At 37.7% G+C, this 19,692-nt stretch overlaps 2 protein-coding genes across 9 annotated transcripts in view; one reads left to right on the top strand and one right to left on the bottom strand.

The window, feature by feature from the left end:
• The window catches only part of TMEM243 (transmembrane protein 243), a 33,709-nt gene extending 32,617 nt beyond the window's left edge, over positions 1 to 1,092 (top strand). For both annotated transcript variants that reach the window (XM_072653242.1, XM_072653241.1), the window contains one exon: positions 443 to 1,092. In XM_072653242.1, coding sequence (XP_072509343.1) covers positions 443 to 565 — 123 coding nt within the window. In that variant the 3' untranslated portion in view covers positions 566 to 1,092. The remainder of the gene's footprint in view (positions 1 to 442) is intronic.
• The window catches only part of DMTF1 (cyclin D binding myb like transcription factor 1), a 58,122-nt gene continuing 39,330 nt past the window's right edge, over positions 901 to 19,692 (bottom strand). For 2 of the 7 annotated variants that reach the window (XM_072653233.1, XM_072653239.1), the window contains 6 exons: positions 19,260 to 19,520; positions 11,611 to 11,696; positions 9,309 to 9,467; positions 6,822 to 7,205; positions 2,648 to 2,795; positions 901 to 2,245 (listed from right to left, as the gene is read on the bottom strand). In XM_072653233.1, the coding sequence (XP_072509334.1) occupies positions 2,136 to 2,245; positions 2,648 to 2,795; positions 6,822 to 7,205; positions 9,309 to 9,467; positions 11,611 to 11,696; positions 19,260 to 19,520 (1,148 nt within the window). In that variant the 3' untranslated portion in view covers positions 901 to 2,135. The remainder of the gene's footprint in view (positions 2,246 to 2,647; positions 2,796 to 6,821; positions 7,206 to 9,308; positions 9,468 to 11,610; positions 11,697 to 19,259; positions 19,521 to 19,692) is intronic. The other 5 variants (XM_072653234.1, XM_072653235.1, XM_072653237.1 and 2 more) reach the window with 5 other exon arrangements.

Below are 19,692 nucleotides of genomic sequence, written 5' to 3'. Positions count from 1 at the left end.
TTGAATGATTCTAGGAAATATGAATTGTTATTTTTTAGAATACTCCCTTAGTGAGCTCTGAGAAATAATATTCTTTGTTTCAGCTTTAAACTCTGGAAAATAAGTGTAGATGTAAGTAGGTGCAAGCATTATCTTGAAAGCATGTGAATTAAGCCTTCATACTTATATGTATACAAAAATATACAAATATATTTGAGTTGAGAAGGACATTGGCTATAGAACCACAAGGTTAAAACACTTTTGTGACCGTAAGGTAGAGAGAATAAGATAGTAGAGTCAAAAATCCTATGCTGTTAGCTCAGAACAAAACAAGATACTTTTCCTTACCCCTGTGGGTCAAAGTGGGGAAGAAGAATTAATTGCATTATGAATTGCAGTACTAAAAATATTTAAATGCTGGTTCTTTACCTAATTTAATTTCTTCCCATTCCCTTTTCTTTAGATCTATTGGTATCGACAAGGAGATTTGGAACCGAAATTTAGAAATCTAATTTACTATATCTTGTTTTCTATCATTATGTTATGTATATGTGCCAACCTGTACTTTCACGATGTGGGAAAGTGATGCTGCCAATGAATAAAATTAAGACTGTTCTCAGCTACAAATTAGGACTCTGAACAGAAATTCTGGGTAAAATGAACTGAAGATGAAGCAAGATTGTGCAGGAATTCAATACATGATTTTCATGTTAACTGCAAATCTAAATTCCCTCTTGTTTGGGAGCTAAGACTGACATTGTGTTTTCCTTTTTAAAGAGCTGATGTTGCACTTATGAACATTCCACACATATGGATTCAGAATGGCACAAGTTATTTTCACTTTTGAAATCTTACTTTTTTTTTTTTTTTTACAATCTACTATAGCACTGGGAGGGGGTTATATAACAAACATCTTAGAGCTCTAAGACAAATACTCTTTTATTTCTGTTAAACTGAATATACAATTATTTTGTTCCCTATGCAACCAACCATTGCTTGTAACTACAATTTAATTTCACATTAACAAAAAAAAAAGCACATTAGATGGTAAAAAGACAAAACTCTGATTGTGAAAATCTAATTACAATAATAAATAAAATAATTTATACAAGGGTTTTTTTTTTGACTCTTCTATAGGGATCATATTCATCAAAGCCTTATCAGTCAGTCATGTCTTGGCTAAAATGCTTCTAAAGTAGGAATGACTTCTTGATTTGTTTCCTTCTTCCATTCCACAAGCTAATTTAAAAACAAACCCCTGAGCATGAGTATAGTGTAGACCTCCATTTGACCACCTGTCTCCCATATACCAGCAGTGGTTCCATGTTGCCTTTAGTGTAACAAATCAGCCTGGGAAGGCAACATAGTTACCCCTTCTGAGAGGTTGAAGAGGCCACTTTAATTTAGTCACGGCAGTGGCTTCTGAATGGTTGGAGTGTGAAAAACTAGTCTCATCCGTGTTTTTTTTTTCCCTTTTAAAAAACAAGTGTACTGGAGATGAGTTTTCTTGAGTATCTATTAATGCTTTTATGACCAAACCCAGCTCTCATCACTAGTAGGGGGCCACTAGAAGCAGCCTTCATGAGAGGATGCAATCAGCTTGTTTTAAATTTTTTATACAAGAGATGTCCCAACTAGGTGTAAAACACTAGTACAATACGTAGAATTAATTAATGCTTCTGTATGAGGCCATTAGTACCCTTTAAACCACACAAGTAAGCAAACTTTTCTCTGAAACTTAACCAGATACAAACTTGGAAGGTGGAAAGTCGGCCTCCTCTGACGGGTCTCATAGTTAAGCACCTTTGCTCACTTAAAGCAGAACGGTTAGGTTTTGGTGGTTCTAATTCCTTTCTTAGGACCTGAAGTGAGCAAAACCCCTTGCTGGTGGCTTTACTGGCAACACTAAATGTAATGGATCTCCACAACCAAGAACCCCCACACTGTATGTTAAAGTGGGCCTCAGGCAATTGTGTACTCATAAATGAGGTAAAGTCTCAACAGCAACAACAGCGTGCATAGCCTAAGCACTGTAGCTATTTTAAAACTAGAAGAATGTTCCATTATGCCTGGATATGTAAGGTTCTCTTTTCTCTGGAAGTAGTACCAGCAGAGGGGTCTGAGAGCAGCTTCCTTGTTTAAACTGCTGCGTGTACTTAATGGCAGCTGACCAAGTCTTCAACATCCTTAGAGTCTTCTGAAATAGGACTATCCAAAGATGATCCAATAATATGTGATTCTTCTTGGTGATGATGCAGTATGGGATCTGTAATGAACTATATGTTAAGAGTCTACAAAAGGACACCTGTGCTGTCTACAAATCCTGAACCTATTCAATGGTCATTAAAGCCTCGAGGAAAAAGCACATTTTTTCTACCAAAATGTTGGTAACTGTCTTTGAATCATCATGAATTAAAAATGTATTCCTGCCATAGCCCACTTATTAATATTTATAGTTTTGGAAGGTTTAAAAAAAATTAATCATAAACTAGGAAAGCATATACATAATGAGAACTCTAGATGCTGTGTTAAACAGTCTGGGGAAGAAAATGCCCACAAGCCCAATATCTCTTAAAGAGATAAGGAGACTGCAGGCTTTTGGTATTAGTAAGTTACTGAGGCCTGACTCGTTAAACGTTAATCATATAAAGGGGTCATGCCATGTTACCTGTTAGTGTTGTCAGAGGCAAGACAGATTCACTATCTATATCATCTGATGTCTGGATAAAGCCACGTGGTGAAGGGACGATAAGTATTGTTTCATCATCAATTGTGGACTGATCCACTTGTTCCTCTATGGTAGGAGATTCCAGGTCCTATACAATTTAAATGACAAGACAAAAAGTGACCACAAGAATTGGCTTCCAACTACTTAGAGCATCACTTCTTTCCTACCACCTTACCCCCCCCTCAAATTGAGTTTTAGGCAACTATTTCTAGCCTCAGTTCAATTTTTTTAGCTCCCAGCTACTATATTTCTATTCTCACTTATTCCTCTAAAGACTGTCTCTACTTGTGTTTTATTGGATTCATATTTTTTTATAGAAATGATAATTAAGCTCAACAAGTTCTTTTAATTAAACTGAATAAAGAGCTAATTTCATGTGTTTGATTGTAAGAACAGTATATTTCTAAAGAATCTTGTTAATGATTAACTGCAATGGAACACAGAATTGGAACTATCTTAGATGAAATATTAAATATGATGGCCTTTTTTGAGTAGATATTGGATAAAATTTATATTTTAAAGCTTAAAAACAACCTGGTAAATTAGTGGCTTTAGTGACACAAAACAACATTTTGTGGGGAAAAGATGGTGTTTTAATAACTTAGCATTAATGTGATCCCTGGAGGAACTACTTGACTAAATAAAGAATTCATGAATGTAAATTAAATCTTGATAACACATTGAAATAAATACTATCAGCACTTTGCAACCCACTAAATTTAATTTAAAGTGGGGGAACTATCTCCCATGTGAATGAATTAAAGGTGGTTCTCAACTTTAAAAATGTTGTATTTTCAGTTATAGAAGTATGTAGTTTTAACCTTGTAAGATACTCTTCCATAGAAACAAGTTATACCCCCAAAGTCTATTTAACCCAATAACCAATAACTACCATGGAATCTAATCTAGTCACCTTGTATTGTAAACATTTTTTTTTTGAGGGAAATGTATTCTGAGTTTCCACCTGGGATATGCCTCCACCAAGCTGGGTGGAGTGGGTGAACAAAGCAGTCACTATTTTATCTGTATCTCCAGTTCCTCCCCAAAAATCTGATACCAGAGTACTCTGATGTCTCATATGGAGATTATGCTAGTGGGGCACAAGTGGTGGAAGGCTCTAGGAGGCTAAAGGCTTTGAGTACAGGTCTGGTGCAGTTAGAGGAATACCATGGCCAATTCAAAGATGAGCATAATTAATAGGCTGACCAGCTGGTCAATAATTCCTTGGCCATGGCAAATCGTAAAACAAAAATACAAAGTAGCCCTCGGTTCTCCGTGTATCCCTGCTAGCTTTGGCACTGAAGTTGCAGAGTGATGGAAAAGTAGACAAAAGATGCTAAAAATAAGTTGACACCTTTTATGAAGATTAGCTACTCTAAAATCTATATTAACAATCAACAAGCTGACCACTGCTGAAGAAAGTGAACCATGGTAATGCTGACCTCCTTGCTATAAATAGATCAGAATACAGTTGTGGGCAAATGGAAGGGTGGTGCATGATTTCTCCTTGGAAAGACAAAGGAATTGACAGAGCGGCTTTCAATCGCATACCCAAATGGAACAGCAAACATCATTTCACAGGACATTCTGGTCATCCTATTCTGTAGGGCTCATTACTGGCTTAAGAATAAAAAGTGCCACTTTAAGGTTACCTGGTTTATGCACTAACTTAGGTTTGTGCAAACTATCAATATTTAATCAGGGGCTAGATCCTTTGGGAAGCATTTCTGAGAAGGTAGCAATGAGGACTGCACAGGATGAAAAGACAAGAATGGGTTTCTGATCTGCATGGCCAGAGGGATCCCAGCTCCCATCAAGGATGTAAGTGCAAGGTACTTGATAAATGTTGAATCCAAAGAACAGGATTCAAACTACAGGGGTGGGAGGAGGAAGGTCTGGGTAAATGAAGAGAGCAAAGGGAATCATGAGGACTAAAATGGCCACAAGATCAAATTTATCTTCCTCTTCTCTCTCATTCTGCTAGTAAGACCAACAATGGTGTTAATTCAAGAAACTGCACTTAGAGTAGTCAAAAAGATGGAGATAAATCATGTCAACAAGGGAGGGTGAAAGAGGCTCTTCCTTACCTTCTTGCCCCTCTGTGACTAGCACTGGAGGACTGCCTCTTGTGTGAGACGGGGCTGAGGACATGAGGTGTTGGCAACAGCTTAAGTGGAGTGTGGATGCCCGTACTCCCAGAAACGAGCCATCATAAGAAAATAAAGCTCCATTCATTTACCTATTCAGTAAAACTTTCATTGACTAAACATTCAGTCAAGTGTACAATTAAGGAATTCTGAAGAATCATGAGCAACAGCCTGCTAATTTTATTTTCATATGACAGTAGGTAGTACTTATGTAGCATCTACTGTATACCAAGCACTTAGAAATATTAGCAGTTGCTCCATTTTGCAGTTGAGAAAACTGAGGCAAAAAGAGGCTAAGTGATTTGCTCAGGATCACACTGTTAAGTTAATGTCTGAGATTGGACTGAACTTGGGTCTTCCTTATTCTAGGCTCAGCCTAGCTACTGTGCCACCAGCTGCCTAGGGACAAGGGCTTATACAACCCCAGCCCTTTCCTGCCAACACACAGAGCCAGAACTGAATTATAGTAATGCTAAACAGATACAGAACACCTCTACTTAGCCTAAAGATAACCAACTAAAATAGTTTGTGAAATGGTTATTGGGAGAGGTTGAGCTTGTGATGGCTGTTATCCAACAATGTTCAAGCTATAAGGAAAAAAGGCAGCCCAGGACATGCTTTCCCATCCCTGTAAAAAGGAAGAGATGCCATTTTATGGTGCCTATGTCCATTCAATCTGGTTTCTGGCAGCCCAGACATAAATTCACCTCAAGGTTTTCCTTACAGAATTAAGAGTTTGCAAGTTAGATCACTGTGTACCCCACTAAGCCATGACTTCTAAAAGCTGGAAGGCTCCAGGGTTATTTCAGAAGAGAAGGAAAGACATCTTTTAAAAAGCAAGGTGCTACTGTTTAATAAGACAGCTGACTTTTTAAATGCCCCCTGTTTAATAGTTTCATATGAGAGCAGATTTTTTTCTTTTTAGCAAATATAAGAAACAAAGGCTTGCTTTCAAGCCATTCAGACTAAATCCTACTCTCCTAAGGTTATTTATGTCACATTACCACCAGCTGAAGAAAACCTGTAGTAGCTGTAACATCTGTGTGCTCATCCTTTGTTGCCGAAGAAGACCATGCCATGAGAGAAATAATGACATGACTTGCACTTGTTTTTGTTTTGAGTGAGGGAGGGCTGTGCAGGTCACCAGCCTCACTTCCCCTCCAGAACCATCTGAATCCAGTGACCAGATATTCATCAGGATGACTGGAGATGACCCAGGATGAGGCAATTGGAGTTAAGTGACTTGTCCAAGGTCACACAGCTAGTGAGTGTCAAGTGTCTGAGGTGACATTTGAACTCAGGTCCTCCTGACTCCTGCACTGGTGCTCTATCCACTGCACCAACCTGGCTGCCCCTTAGGGGCAGCTATAACATATAACAGAAACACAACTACCTTAAAGACCTATGATAGTCTCATGCTTAGGTAACCAGATGGTGAAGTGGATATAGTGCTGGGACGGGAGTCAGAAAGACCTGAGTTCAAATCCAGCCATAGACACTAGCTGTATGACCTTGGGAAAGTTGCTTAACCTGTTTGCCTCAGTTTCTTCATCTCTAAAATGAGGATCACAATAGCATCTACCCCAGGGTTGTTGTAAGGATCAAGTGGAGTAATATCTGTAAAGTGCTTAGCACAATGCCTGGCACACAGAAGGCATTATATAAATACCAGCTATTGTTATCAGCAATTTAGGGAGAAAAGGTTCAAATCATATTCTACTTGTCACTAATCTGAAACTAGAAAGGATTAGGATAGACACATAGGGTTAAGAAAATAATAGTTTAAAAATAAAACATACCAGCAATATCCTAGGTTGGGAAATTTTAATATTGTGATGAAGAAAGTGATTTAACAAATGCTTTTAGGGTAGCAATTCCTTCTATTTGTCTCTACCCAAGAGCATGCCACTCTGCGGTATCAAACAAGGACTGACTGTAAGTACTTTTACTCATAAGAGCTTTCTCACCTCAGTAACATAAGGACTGGCTAAAACAGATGGAGAATCCTCTTCTTGCTTGAGGTCTGTGACAGAGATTTCTTCTTCTGTTCTGACCATCATACTATGGATTAGTTCGGCGCTATTCTGGTCACTAAACTTGGAGTCACAAGCGTCACTGAATGATGAGCTTTCGTTGGTCAGTTTAGGCTGATGGATTTCATCTGAAAAAGTATCTGCTGCTAGGGTATCTGGAGGGCCAGTCAAATCAGCTGACTGAATGTCAGTATCTACTGTTAGTTCTGCCTCGGATATAGAAGAAGTGATGTCCTCAGTGGCAACAGTCCGGATGATGACACTTGGTGTGTGGCACTGTACAGTGACATTGTCATTTGTGTTCAGCAAATGTTCTGGCTTTAAAAAAAAGCAAAAAAAAATGTCAGGAACAAAATGTGAATAATCACTAAACTCTATGCTAAAGTTAACTAACATCATTTATAGGTAGTCCTTTACTTAAATGAATGCTTGATATTATCAATGATCCCTACCTGATGCACCACAGATACTTGGGCCCTCTGGTCTTCTTCCCTCGGCCATCCCCAACACCATCCCTCCACCCCCTACCCCAGTCTGAGTCCTAATCATTAATGTGGGGCTCCTAAGTGCCCAATGAAGGGAGGTACTTCTCATTAAATGACTATGGGATGTGTTCCCAGTGCCTCTACCTGCTCTTCTCATACCCTTTCTCCAGCTCTCATATATTCTTAGAGATTCAACTTGGACAAAGATGACTCTCAGATCTGTATGTAAATCCCTTATGTTCCTTAGGAGTACCAATACTATACATCCAACTAGTTGCTCACCATTTCCACCTGAAATATCCTACAACTAACTCAAACTCAAATGATCTAAAATTGAACTCATAATCTTCCCTCCAAAACTGGCTTCTCTCTTCTCTGTTTTGGCCAGTGGCACTACCAGTCTCCCAATGCCAAAACCTTGGAATCACCTTTTACTCTACCCCATCATCTCCAAATGGTCATCAGGTCCTATAGTTTCTTCCATCTCAGGCCTTTTCCCATGTTCCCTCCTCTTTTCTTCCCACAACCACAGTCCTGGCTCAAGCTTTTTCCACATCACACTATACTTTTTCCTGGCTTCAATTCTCTTCTTCCATTCTGCACACCAATACCCTATTAATCTTCCTAAAAAAATCATTTTATGTCTGAACAAAACAAAAAACAAACTAAAAACCCCTTTCAATGGCTCACATTTTAATAAATCCAAACTTTCTAGATCTGATTTTCAAGGTCTTTTACAATTTGATAATACCCCCACTTTAAAAAAAAATATTACTTTCCATTACTTGCTTAAAAGGACTCTCTGGTCCAGCCATATTTGATTTATTCACTGTTCAGAAATTTACTTTACACTGTTGTATATGAAACACTTCCTGTTCTTCACCCTTCCAAATACTATCCAAGCTTAAAGAGCTAACTCAAGTTCTTCTTCCATAAATCTGCCCAGATCACTAATACTCAGTAACTTCCTCCTCTGAATTCTAACAGTACTTAGTTTTGGAAAGCTATTTGGCAATTAAATGTGTAAAGTCTGATAATATATTATCTATTATTTAGATCCTTTATTGTTATTTCACTTTTCACAAGTTTAGCATTTAGCTGCCTTATACTTAGACATATGGGGTTTAATTTGTTGAAATGAATGCATTTGCCCACAAAATAATGTTATTAAAGGTGACTGTATAAAGAAGGCAGACTACCTAAGATGAGTATACACCACTCTAGCTGTAAAAGATGTCTAATCAAGGACAAGTATGTTTAGTGGAAGTAAGGTATAAGGTAACTCAAATGTGGTACTAATATAAAATATTCAAAGATTTAGGGCAAGGTCTTTAGGACACTGGGTAGATCTTGTATGGAGGATTTATATAAAGACATGGGCAAGAACTGTGTAGGATTTGATCTGCACCAGTGGTAAAAGTACTCATACTGTTACGTTCTGGAATTTATTAAAGTACGTTCTATAACAGAGGTGTCAAACTCAAGGCTTGTGGGCCACACGTGGCCCTCAATACCCCACAGTGTAGCAGAAACTAGACTAACTTATAATCAGGAAATATTTAATAAAATAAATAAAAATACAATAAAACACAGATAATGTTAATTTGTGGTTTTCTAAGTTAAATGTGGCCTGCAGGAATCCACTTCTATTTTGAGTTTGACATTACCCTGTTCTTTGGTACTATTAATATTTTAGTTGAACCCAATTATGGGTTAAATAGACTTTTGGTAATTTAGACACCATGAATAAGTATTTTTCAATAGGAAAATTGATCTTGAATTCCAAATACCTTATTTTGGAGCAAGATTTTGGAACACAACCTGTTTACAAGACGTAAACTACCTGTGCTGACCTCTCAGTGAGTTCCATTCTTTCTAAACAAATTTGAAAACTCAAGGTGTCTGCCTTCTTGAGAGTTTTATGAGCACTACATACAGATAAGGCATGTACAATGATCTGCTCTGGTGAAGCAGGTGCACCAGTGGTTGTCAAAGTCACAGTGGGACTGGCAGTCAGTGTTAAAGGAAGGCCTTGGCTTGAGCTCGTCTGAAGCAAGTAGGTGCCTGGAGTTCCAGTGGGTTGTAAATGGAAAGACTAAAGAGAGAAGAAAAATAGAAATAAGCACTGAATTGTCCAATTATGATTAACTCAGCCTTGAAAATCAAGAAGGACTGAAAAAAAAAGTAATTTACCAAGAATGCAGTCAGTAGGCATATCAGTAGTAAAGATGAACGGTACCAGTATTCTTACTTAAAATGACAAACGGCATTATTCATATTGGCATAATAGTTTAGCTACCTTCCTATATCTGTCTCTTAGGTACAGTATACTTTCATTTCCTTGGACTCAGTCTAGGTGATTAACAGTTTTCTTCCATTGCTACTGGGACACAGTAATATTGGTGTTGTGCTATTAATACTGAGTCAATGAAATCTGCATATCTTCAATCATCTCATAATGACATGACCTGTATTACACAAAAAAATTCTGTTCCTTGGTTTAGCAGCATAAAGGCCTAGGTCAAACCTATTTTTTTTAGTATAAGCATTTCAAAATGAGGGGGCATATCACCTTAAGAACATTAATTTCTCTTAGCAGAAAGCTCACCATTTCTACTGGTGAGAAAAATGTGGTATATAAGGTAAGCAAATCCACACAGATAGTTGCTTTGTCCAAGGAATTGTACTGCCTCCCTTCTCAAACAACAAGGTCCTATTTTGACCTCACAACAAAGGGGTTAAAAAAATTACTTTTGTGCACCTAAAAATTTCCCTTCCTTACATTTGTATATAGGGTTTTCTATAGTAGCTTCAGTATAGAGGCTAAAAAAGTTTTGAAGTTCTACTTTTAAGATCAAATTGAATGATTTCCTCTGAATTTTTATGCTTGACATAGAGATGAGAGACAGCACTGTTAACTATTAACATAAATTACTATTTTCTTTCAAACATAAAGTATAAGACAGACAAAGCAGTACCTTATTAAATAAAATGTTATCTTCCTATCAGTTCCCTACTCTTTTATCCATAAATGGGACAACAGCTAGACAATGAAAAAAGGAAAATTGTGTGGAATCACCTTCTGGGAGGTGATATTCATAACTTGATAGTGCTTGTCCTAGATAATTCTCATCACAACTAATAAATTTTCAAATAATAAAAACCAAAGTATATATATTTTTTGGCATATTTTTAACTTAAAGAAACAAATGAATAAATCAGTGATGAATTCCTACCTGAATATTTTGTATTAAGCCACAACCATATATTGAGATGAAAAGTTAGTTACTCCCTGGCTCATCTATTAAAAAATAAATTTAGGCAAGACCACAGATATGCTATCATAACGTGGCCTATGTTCTCTTATGCTGCCACACTTGATCCCAGCTTTTTAAAGACAAGTTATTTATTTGCTCATGTGAGGCAAGGAAATGGACTGGTGCTTTGTAAAGAAAAGTGGACAAACAGCTGGCAGAATGAAAGACAATGTTTTAAAAAACTGTAATTTCTGACAGGGCAACAAATAAAGGAAGGCACATTTCCAAGCACTCTACATAAATGTAGCGACAGTTCCAGAGAGGTTACATCTTCTGCCCAAGTTCACATAGTTAATTATAATAACAGAACTGGGACTGGAATCCAGGTCTCCTAAACCCATGCTTTCTATAACATCATACTCAATTATTTTTTAGAGAACACACGTGCAATGCAACATAATGAAATAATTATTTATCCAAGGGGACATGACTAAAAGAAGTATCCTTGAGGGAGAAAACCAACACGAAACACATGAGAGAATACAGCCCCTGCTGTCCTTACCTTTAAAGGTTTCTCTTAGAGCAGGCAAGGTAGTTTGCACATACCCCTGAAAGCACATTAATGTTCTAGTTGTACTAACTTTTCTTACTTCCCGTCCTGTACCAGATGGTAGAGAAGACTGGGTCTGGGGCCTCTACCCTGCCCTCAGTAACTACCTATGACTCTGAGTTCTTAGCTTCCTTTTCCGTAAAATGAAGGCATTCAACTCTATGAGCACTTCCAGTTCTAAAACACTCTGATTCTAGTATTCTCCTTTAGTGCCAAGAAGCAAAGAGAAGTATTTTATTTGTTACCACTTTATTATTCTTATTAGTTAATGCTTTGGATTTCCCAATGATGAGTGATTTAATGAGTCACAGTAAATTTTATTTTTAATAGGGAGTTATCAAAACAAGGACTAATGCACAGATACTACTTACTGGAAGAATCTCAAACGTCTGTAGTGTACCACTGTTTAGTGTTATGGTCTCAGAATCGACGGTAGTAGTAGGGGAATCTGTTGAAGCTGTAGTAAAAGCAAAAAGAGGGGGAAAACTCACATGTAGGTAGCTAAATACTAAGATTATTCAAAGAAGAGGTACACAGGGTAAAATACCATTGACTGTAATCGAGATAAGAGAAAGCTAATAGAGGGATTTTACAGAATCTCATTATTGGAAAAAACCTCAGAAGTAAACTAGTTCAACTTGCATCTGAATGAGAATTTCCTCTAAAACATACTAAATACAAATGGTCACCAAGCATAAAGACCTCCACTGGGGGAAGGAGGGATGAGGTCAGGGATGTGAGAGAGACAACCCATTGTTTCCTAAGGCAAATTAGTCCATGTTTGGAAAGCTCTGTTTTGAAGTGTATCCTTATAATTTTAACAATGATAAACACACATTTATATCACATTTTAAGGTTTGTAAAGTGCTTTACATCATTTAACAAGCATTTAGCAAGTGCTTATCTTGTCTGGGCTTCACAGCAATCTTGTGAAGTAGCTTGAACTACCACCCCATTTTTCAGATGATGAAACCATGGCTAAGAAAGATTTAGTGACTCATCACAGTAAATGACTGGGACAGGATTCAGAGCTCAAGTTTTCTTGACTGAAAGTTCAGATCTCTATCCTTTGTGCCACTCATCAAGGCTAAATTTGGCCCTCTGTGATTTCCATCTCTTGGTCTTCATTTTGCCTTCTGGAGAAAAGCAGAAAAAATCTAATCTGTTCTTTACTTGAGAGTCTTTCATGTACTTAAGATAGCTATCAGATTCTGGCCACCCTGTTCTGCCCCAGGATCATTCTTTCCCTTTCTAAGTTAAACATCCCTAGTTCTTTCAACTGAGACAACTAGCTGGTACAGGGTTCCAGTATTTCTTAAGATAAAGGTAAACAGGTAGCTGGGGAAGAACATTAAGGCTATTGTAAAAGTGAGAATGATTCCATTCTCTCTTGATTAAGAATGATTCTATAATCAATTAATTTCATTATCCTAGGCACTGTAAAACCCACAAAAGATATGGCCTAATTCAGAAGGGGGCTACACGTAGTCCAGATTCAGATGCAATAGAAACTGGTTTGAAGTGGACTTTTTCTATGTATTGTTTCCTGTCAGTTTAAGTCTACTATATTTTATCATTAGTAGAACTATGGGTCAGGTCATAGGGCCCTGCAAGGAATAGGATCGATCGATCGATCTATCTATCTTATCCATTTTTTATATAAATTATATAAATCATTTAACCTAAGTATATTTCTGTTATTTTATATATGTATGCACATATATAATTCAAAAGAAAAAATTTATATGTGTATGTATGTATGATGCATACATATATACAAGAGAAAAATACTTAGGTTAAATGATTTATGTAGTCTTAAACCTTAGGCAAACAATCTCAAGGTATAGTTAAATGAAAGTTTTTAGTCAGTCAACACACATTTATCTTAGTACCTAACATGTCAGACACTGTGCCAAAGGTTGAGGATACAAAGAAAGGCTAAAAGACAGCTCCAGTTCCCAAGGAGTTAAGTCAAATGGGAAAACATGCAAGCCACTAGGCATAAACAAGATATATTCAGTATGAATAGGGGATAATAGAGGGAAGGTATAAGCAATAAGAGGAATCAGGAAAAGCTGAAATCTTGAAGGATATCAATTATTTCCAGCAGCTCTATTCAACATAATGGAGATGGAGGGCTTCAGGCAAGGACTTGCTATCTATGTTTGCCATCTTAAATGTTCCTCTTGTCAAGCTAAGATATTGATTGTATCTCTGACTCCTCTTGAGAAGAACAACATATAAACATTTTGAGTAGTACAAGAAAATGTAAAAGAAGATACAATTCTTATTCAGAGAAGACATTATTAGCTTTTCAAACTTTTACAAAGGTTACAAAATATTTAGGATGCTGTTTTACAACCAAAGAACTCTGCTACGGAGACACATGGTATTTGGGTAGGATTTCCATAAATCCATGATGTCTTCTTCAATGTCATTCAATTCAAAACTACCTTGGGATTGACAGCAGGACCTGTGAATTCAATAGCACAGGGAACTTTTGGGTGAAGAAATCCTGTCTACCCAAGCAGGCTGGCATCTTTTCTCTACCTTGTAGTCTCAGAGTTGGCCTGGAGCATCACTAGCAGAAGTGACTTGTCTACAGTTAGACAGCCAGGATACTGGAGGTAGCACTTGAACTCAGGTCTTCCTGGCTCCAAGGCTGGCTCTCTTTCCATCATGCCATGGTCTCTCTTTAGATTAACACGTATAAGGCTAAAGACCTCTAATGTATTCTTTTGGATACGTTTGCGCCTCCCACCCCCTTAATGATACCAACAGGTTCAACTTTATAAGGATATGATGTGATTAGAATATTCTCATTTTAAGATGCTGCTCAAACATTACCTCCTATATAAGCTGCTTCCTGATCTCCTCAGCTGCCAATTCTTCACCCACCAAATTACTTTGAATTTATTTTGTATGGACACTTTGTATATATTATATTCATATTGTCTGCTCTAAGAGAATGTAAGCTCCTTGTAGGCAGGAGTTATTTCTTCTTGATCACTGTAGCCCCAGTGCCTGGCATATGGTAAGTATTTATGCACATGGAAAGCTGGAGTCCCCAGCAGAAGCCATGACCCTGGTTGCCATAATTATCAGCCCACTGGCTGAAGACAAGACTCCTGACTCCTCTGTGCTTCAGGCTCTCCTTTGTCAAAAAGGATGAATACCAACTGCTTCACCTACCTCATGGTTCTATTCTGATGATAAGAGATGCGAAAGTGCTTTGTAAAAATAAAACAACTCTGCAAATAAGTCATTGTTATTTACTTTATTACTACATAAAAAAGCAGACAGAAAAATATCAATAACTACTCAACCCATAAGCCAACGTCCTCATTCTTTATTTCTGATTTGTACATTTAACTAAGAAAGGAACAGTAAGGCTTCTGCAAACAATTTTCTACATCAGATCACAACTTAATAGACAAAAAGTTGATGTAAAGAAGCACAAGAATGTGCTGTGCCCACTGTATGTTGATTACAAGAGAACATTCAATGCTGCCACCTCACCTCTGATACTTAGAAATCCCTAGTTTCCTTTTACAGCTTAGCTGAAACGCCACCCCTGAGGAATGCTGAGTCCTTGCTACTGTGAATGTTTTTATTTTGTGCATGTATATTTTACGTATACTTGTTATGTGTTGTCTCCTTGTTCTGTTTGTGGCATTGAACCCTCAATGGGTAGCATAGTGCTGGGTATATATAGTTGGTACTTAATAAATGCTCGTTGAGTGACCAACAGAGGAAAAGACAACTTTAAAAGCCCCCTCCTCTATCAAGCAGCTTCTTCTGTATATATTGAGATCATACAGTATTTTGATGAAAACAATTGCAGGGGTGACTGTTTAAGGCCCTCTGATTCTTAATGACAAATGAAGCATAACAAGGGGAGATATAATAACTACACCAAAGGTATTTTCCAGTGGCACAGGATCCAAATGGAAGAGTGATTCCCTGGAGATGGTGAGATCCTTTGGATTATATTGTGTTTCAAAACTATTCAGAACCTCAAAAGAAGCCAACCTGACAGTTCATATGAGAAAAATCAGATGGATAAAAAAATATCTATTGCCCAATCTAAGACAAGCAGTTGGATGGGCAGCCCATTACATTAGTCCATAAAAACATAGTAACAATAATAGCAACTATCATTATCACTTAGTAGGTGCCAAGCACTGTGCTAAGTGCTTTACAATTATTATTTCATTTGATCCCCCAACAACCTTGTGAGGCTGGTGCTATTATGATACCCATTTTACAGATGAGGAAATCAAGGCAAACAGGTTAAGTGACTTGCCCAGGGTTTATAGCTAGTTAAATTTCTGATTTGAACTCACATTCCTGCCTCCAGACTCAGTGTTTACCACTATACCATCTAATTGTCCTAATCCAACATCCATTTATCTTGGATAATTATATCTGACTTATAATGAACAGGCCCCAGAATTGAAGGCCAGGAAAAAGAGTGTATTAGATCTCATTTCCCTGCACAGAAACTGTACAGCACTTTTGATAATCACAAACCACTCTCATCTTTTTAATGTCAATATTCTCTCATCATGCTATGATGTTAAAAATCTTAGAATGCAACTAATGTCAAAGAATCAAAGTCTGAAGTTACTTACCCAAAGGGCAACAAAGAGATACATAATGGGTATAAATAAGATGAAGCACATTACTAATGATGACCTGCCTATATGTAAGAGGCATAAGGGATAGCATATCTAGGAAACGCATAATTGGAAAAGCATGTAAAATAGTCATGGTATCAAAGTAGGAAATAGCCCAAATCCAATTCAGAGAAAGTTGACAGGTCTAGAAGAAGGCCTCCAGCACTTTGAGTAGATCCTTGGAAAGGATTTGTGGGGGAACATGGGAAAAAACCATACAGGATGAGAAGACCTGGGCAGGTTATGATCCATACTGATGGAGATAATATCTATTCAATGAGATTAAATCTAATATATATTATTTTATTCCCAGAAAACAGTTTATTAGTTCAGCATTAATTCCATCTCCACTTATACAGATCACAACTCCTACATATATTAGAAGATGACTCAATGAGTTGCTATAGATAAAAACAATTATCACCTCTTGGCCAACCTCCTGTGGTACTTAGTGAGGCTGGTTCTCTGTGAGGCCAGTACTTGTTTGGGTCCTGCTGAAGTATGTGCTTCATTGACATAGACTTTGAGAAACCTTTTTTGCAAACCAGAAGCTTAATAACTGTTCAAAGCCCATGGAATCTGCTTCTAGACTATAGAATTTATTTTTACCCCAATACTCTCATGCTATTTCCTCCACCTGTCAAAATCCTACCTATCCTGAAGATATTTATTCCACAGATCAGCTCCTTTTCCTTGTTTACCCTAATTGATGTGCTTTTTCTGTCCTTTGAACCTTTATAAACACTTTCTGGGCACCTTTTTTGGCCTTGTTGCATTCTGCTTTGTACCATGATGACTTATCTTATTCTTATAAACTGCAAGGTCCGTGAGGGCAGGGAACTTGGTCTTAAATGTTTTTTGATTCCATGCAGTGGAACTGTATGGTGCCTTGTATGGTGTTTGTGTAGAACTGTGATCAACAAATATTTGGTGAATAGTACTAAAGAAATTCTTCGGTTTCCAACTATACCAAGTTACAAGTGAGTCGAGGGGATACTACCAAGGACACAGATGACTCCAGTATCTACTATTCTGCATCTGTACAAACGTTTTCCCAAGTACTTTCAAACATCAAATTTCATTTTATCTTTACTGATCTATGAGGTAGGTAAGGCAGATAGTATTATTCCCACTGAATAGATACGGAAATTGAAGTACAGAAAAATTACATGACTTGTCTGATGGTTACAACTAATTAGTGGCAGAACAAGAAAGAGAACCCAAATCTCCTAAGTTAGAACTTAGCATACTGCTATTTAATATCTAAAAAACCCCAGTGACACATAAGCAAAGGTAAATTTCAGGATCCCATTTTCTTCTTAAAAAAAAAAAATATATATATATATATATATATATATGTATTTCCTGATGACAGAAAGTAACTAGGATGTGAAAAGCCAGCATATCTTAGATCTTGACAATCTGTACCCCATCTGTACAAATATTACTCATTTCCCATAAATTTTAAAGAATCAGAGTATGAAGGGACCTTAGAGACCACCTAATTCCTGAAAAGGAATTCCTTCTACAACATTCTTGTGAAAAGACTTAACCTGAAGACCTCTCGGGGAGGGAGAATCTAGCTCTCTCCCTAAGAAGCCCATTCCTCTTTTGGACTCATTAAATACAGTCTATAAAAGAGGCTAAGGACCACACAGAAACATGAATATATAAAAGCTTAAAAACTGGCTCCTTGGCTTAAAAGAATGCTCCAAAGTTCTCTCTGAAGGAAAATGTTTACTCCCCTCTTCTAATCTACCATGCAAGCTCATTCTCAATTTGTGATTCTTTGTTGAACTTCTGCCCAAAGGAATAGTAACATTAACTGTACTTCCTTGCCAGATTTGATATGCAGAGTCATTAATTAATTAAACTAAGTCTGGAGTTACATACAATGAATATCTAGGCTTTAGCAAAGTGTCTATTATGAGGGCAAGTGGTATGAGACCTTGCCTCAGGCTTCACTGAAAGAAGAGGCTGTGCATGGGGTTCCTGTCCTCCCCAGTTTCACACTCCATATCATCTTAGTGTTACCTGCCTTGGCCCTTGTCCTTTACCCCCTTTTCAGGGGATAAAATGGCCCTTCTTGTCAATGACACCTCTCCTTGTACCATTAGCTACAATCCTTCCCATCTCCCCCAGAAGCTTGCAATTACTGTCTCTCTCCCCCCAGCTTTCAATCTCTCTTTACCTGCAGGCTCCTTCCCTGCTGCCTACAAACATGGCCAAGCCTCCCCTATCCTTAAAAATGAATTCATGACATGACCCTATCATACCCTACGTTTACAGATTTCTTATTTTTGCTTATATATTTCTTTTCCTTTTCAAACTCCTAGAAAAACTAATCTATACTTGCTGTCTCCATTTTCTTACATCCTGTTTCTCAAACTCTTGCAAACTAGTTTACATTCCCTTGAAATTGCTCTCTCCAAAGTCACCAATGATGTCTTGACTGATAAATTCCACCTCCTTTCCTTAGTCCCCATCCATCCTAATCTAACCCCTTCTTCTCTCCAGGTTTTCATGACGAGGCTCTGTCTGCACATCTCCGTGCTCTCTCTTGGGTCCTTCCTTCTCCCCCCATGCTCACTCTTGGTGATCACCTCAGCTCCCGTACATCATTTTTATGCAAACACTTCCCAAGTCTATGCCACTAGCTCTCATTTTTCTCCTGAGCTTCAGTCCTGCATCTTCAGCTTCCAGTATGACATCATCTTGGGGACATCCCATTGACATTATAATGCAATATGTCCAGAAGAAAATTCATTATTTTCCTTCCTAAACTGTCCCCATTTGTATCACCAGGATCTACACAGTGTCTAACATACAGCAGACATGTAATAAATGCTCATTGGCCGAGTGCTATTAAATTCCTAATTTCCTGTCATAAGAAAACTTTCCTAGTGTTTAGATCATTTTGAGCATTTACATACTAAATAACTAACTTAGAAAAAAAAACCCCTAATGCTTTTAAATGATGGGATTTCTGACAATGACTCTCTGAGTTTCCCAAAGTACTCAGAGTCTATTCTTAACTCATTTGGATTTTGATAACACAACAGGTAGAGAGTGCTGGAGCTAGCCAGAGTTTGAAGAAAAACAGGCCTGAATCCTGCCCCCAACACTTTCCAGTTGTGGGACCATACGGAACTCACTTCTCTAAGGCCCAGTTTTCTCATCTGTAAAATGGGGACGTAAATATCTACCACCAGTACATATCTCTCAGAACCGATGTGAAGATCAAATGGGATAATGCATATAAAGGTCTTTACAGACCTCATAGCACTATGTCAGCTATTATTATTAACAGTACTAGTAAGTCACAAAGTACAGGCACTTACAAACATGGGTGATCTGGACAGGAATCTGCAAAGCTGTCATGGGGCTTGGAGAGATGCCCGTATTCTCCTCCAAGCGGGCAACTCGGATCTGAACATGCTGAACACTTGAATTGGTATTAGTGTTTGGAACTCCGGGGCCTGATTTGTTCTCCGAAAGTGTTGGGCTGTTTTTTTGGTTCTCGTGCAACTGTTTAAGACCTTTTATCAAGACTGAAGGGAGATGGGTAGACAAAAAGAACATTGATTCGCCGACATCACCATCTAAGTAGCAAGGGAGGTGGGAGGAAGGGATGAGGTGAGGAGGGAAAGTATTTGGAATAAATAGTTTGTTCACTGGATGTCAAATATTATATATACAATAATGAAACATTTGAAAAACTACATTTGTTGAAATGTTTTTTAACTAAGCAAATTTTTATTAGTGAAATACCCA

Source organism: Notamacropus eugenii, chromosome 3 (assembly GCF_028372415.1).
Source record: "Notamacropus eugenii isolate mMacEug1 chromosome 3, mMacEug1.pri_v2, whole genome shotgun sequence".
NCBI lineage: Eukaryota > Metazoa > Chordata > Mammalia > Diprotodontia > Macropodidae > Notamacropus > Notamacropus eugenii.
Note: the sequence above shows the minus strand (reverse complement) of the source record. Positions and strands in the feature narration are given on the sequence as shown.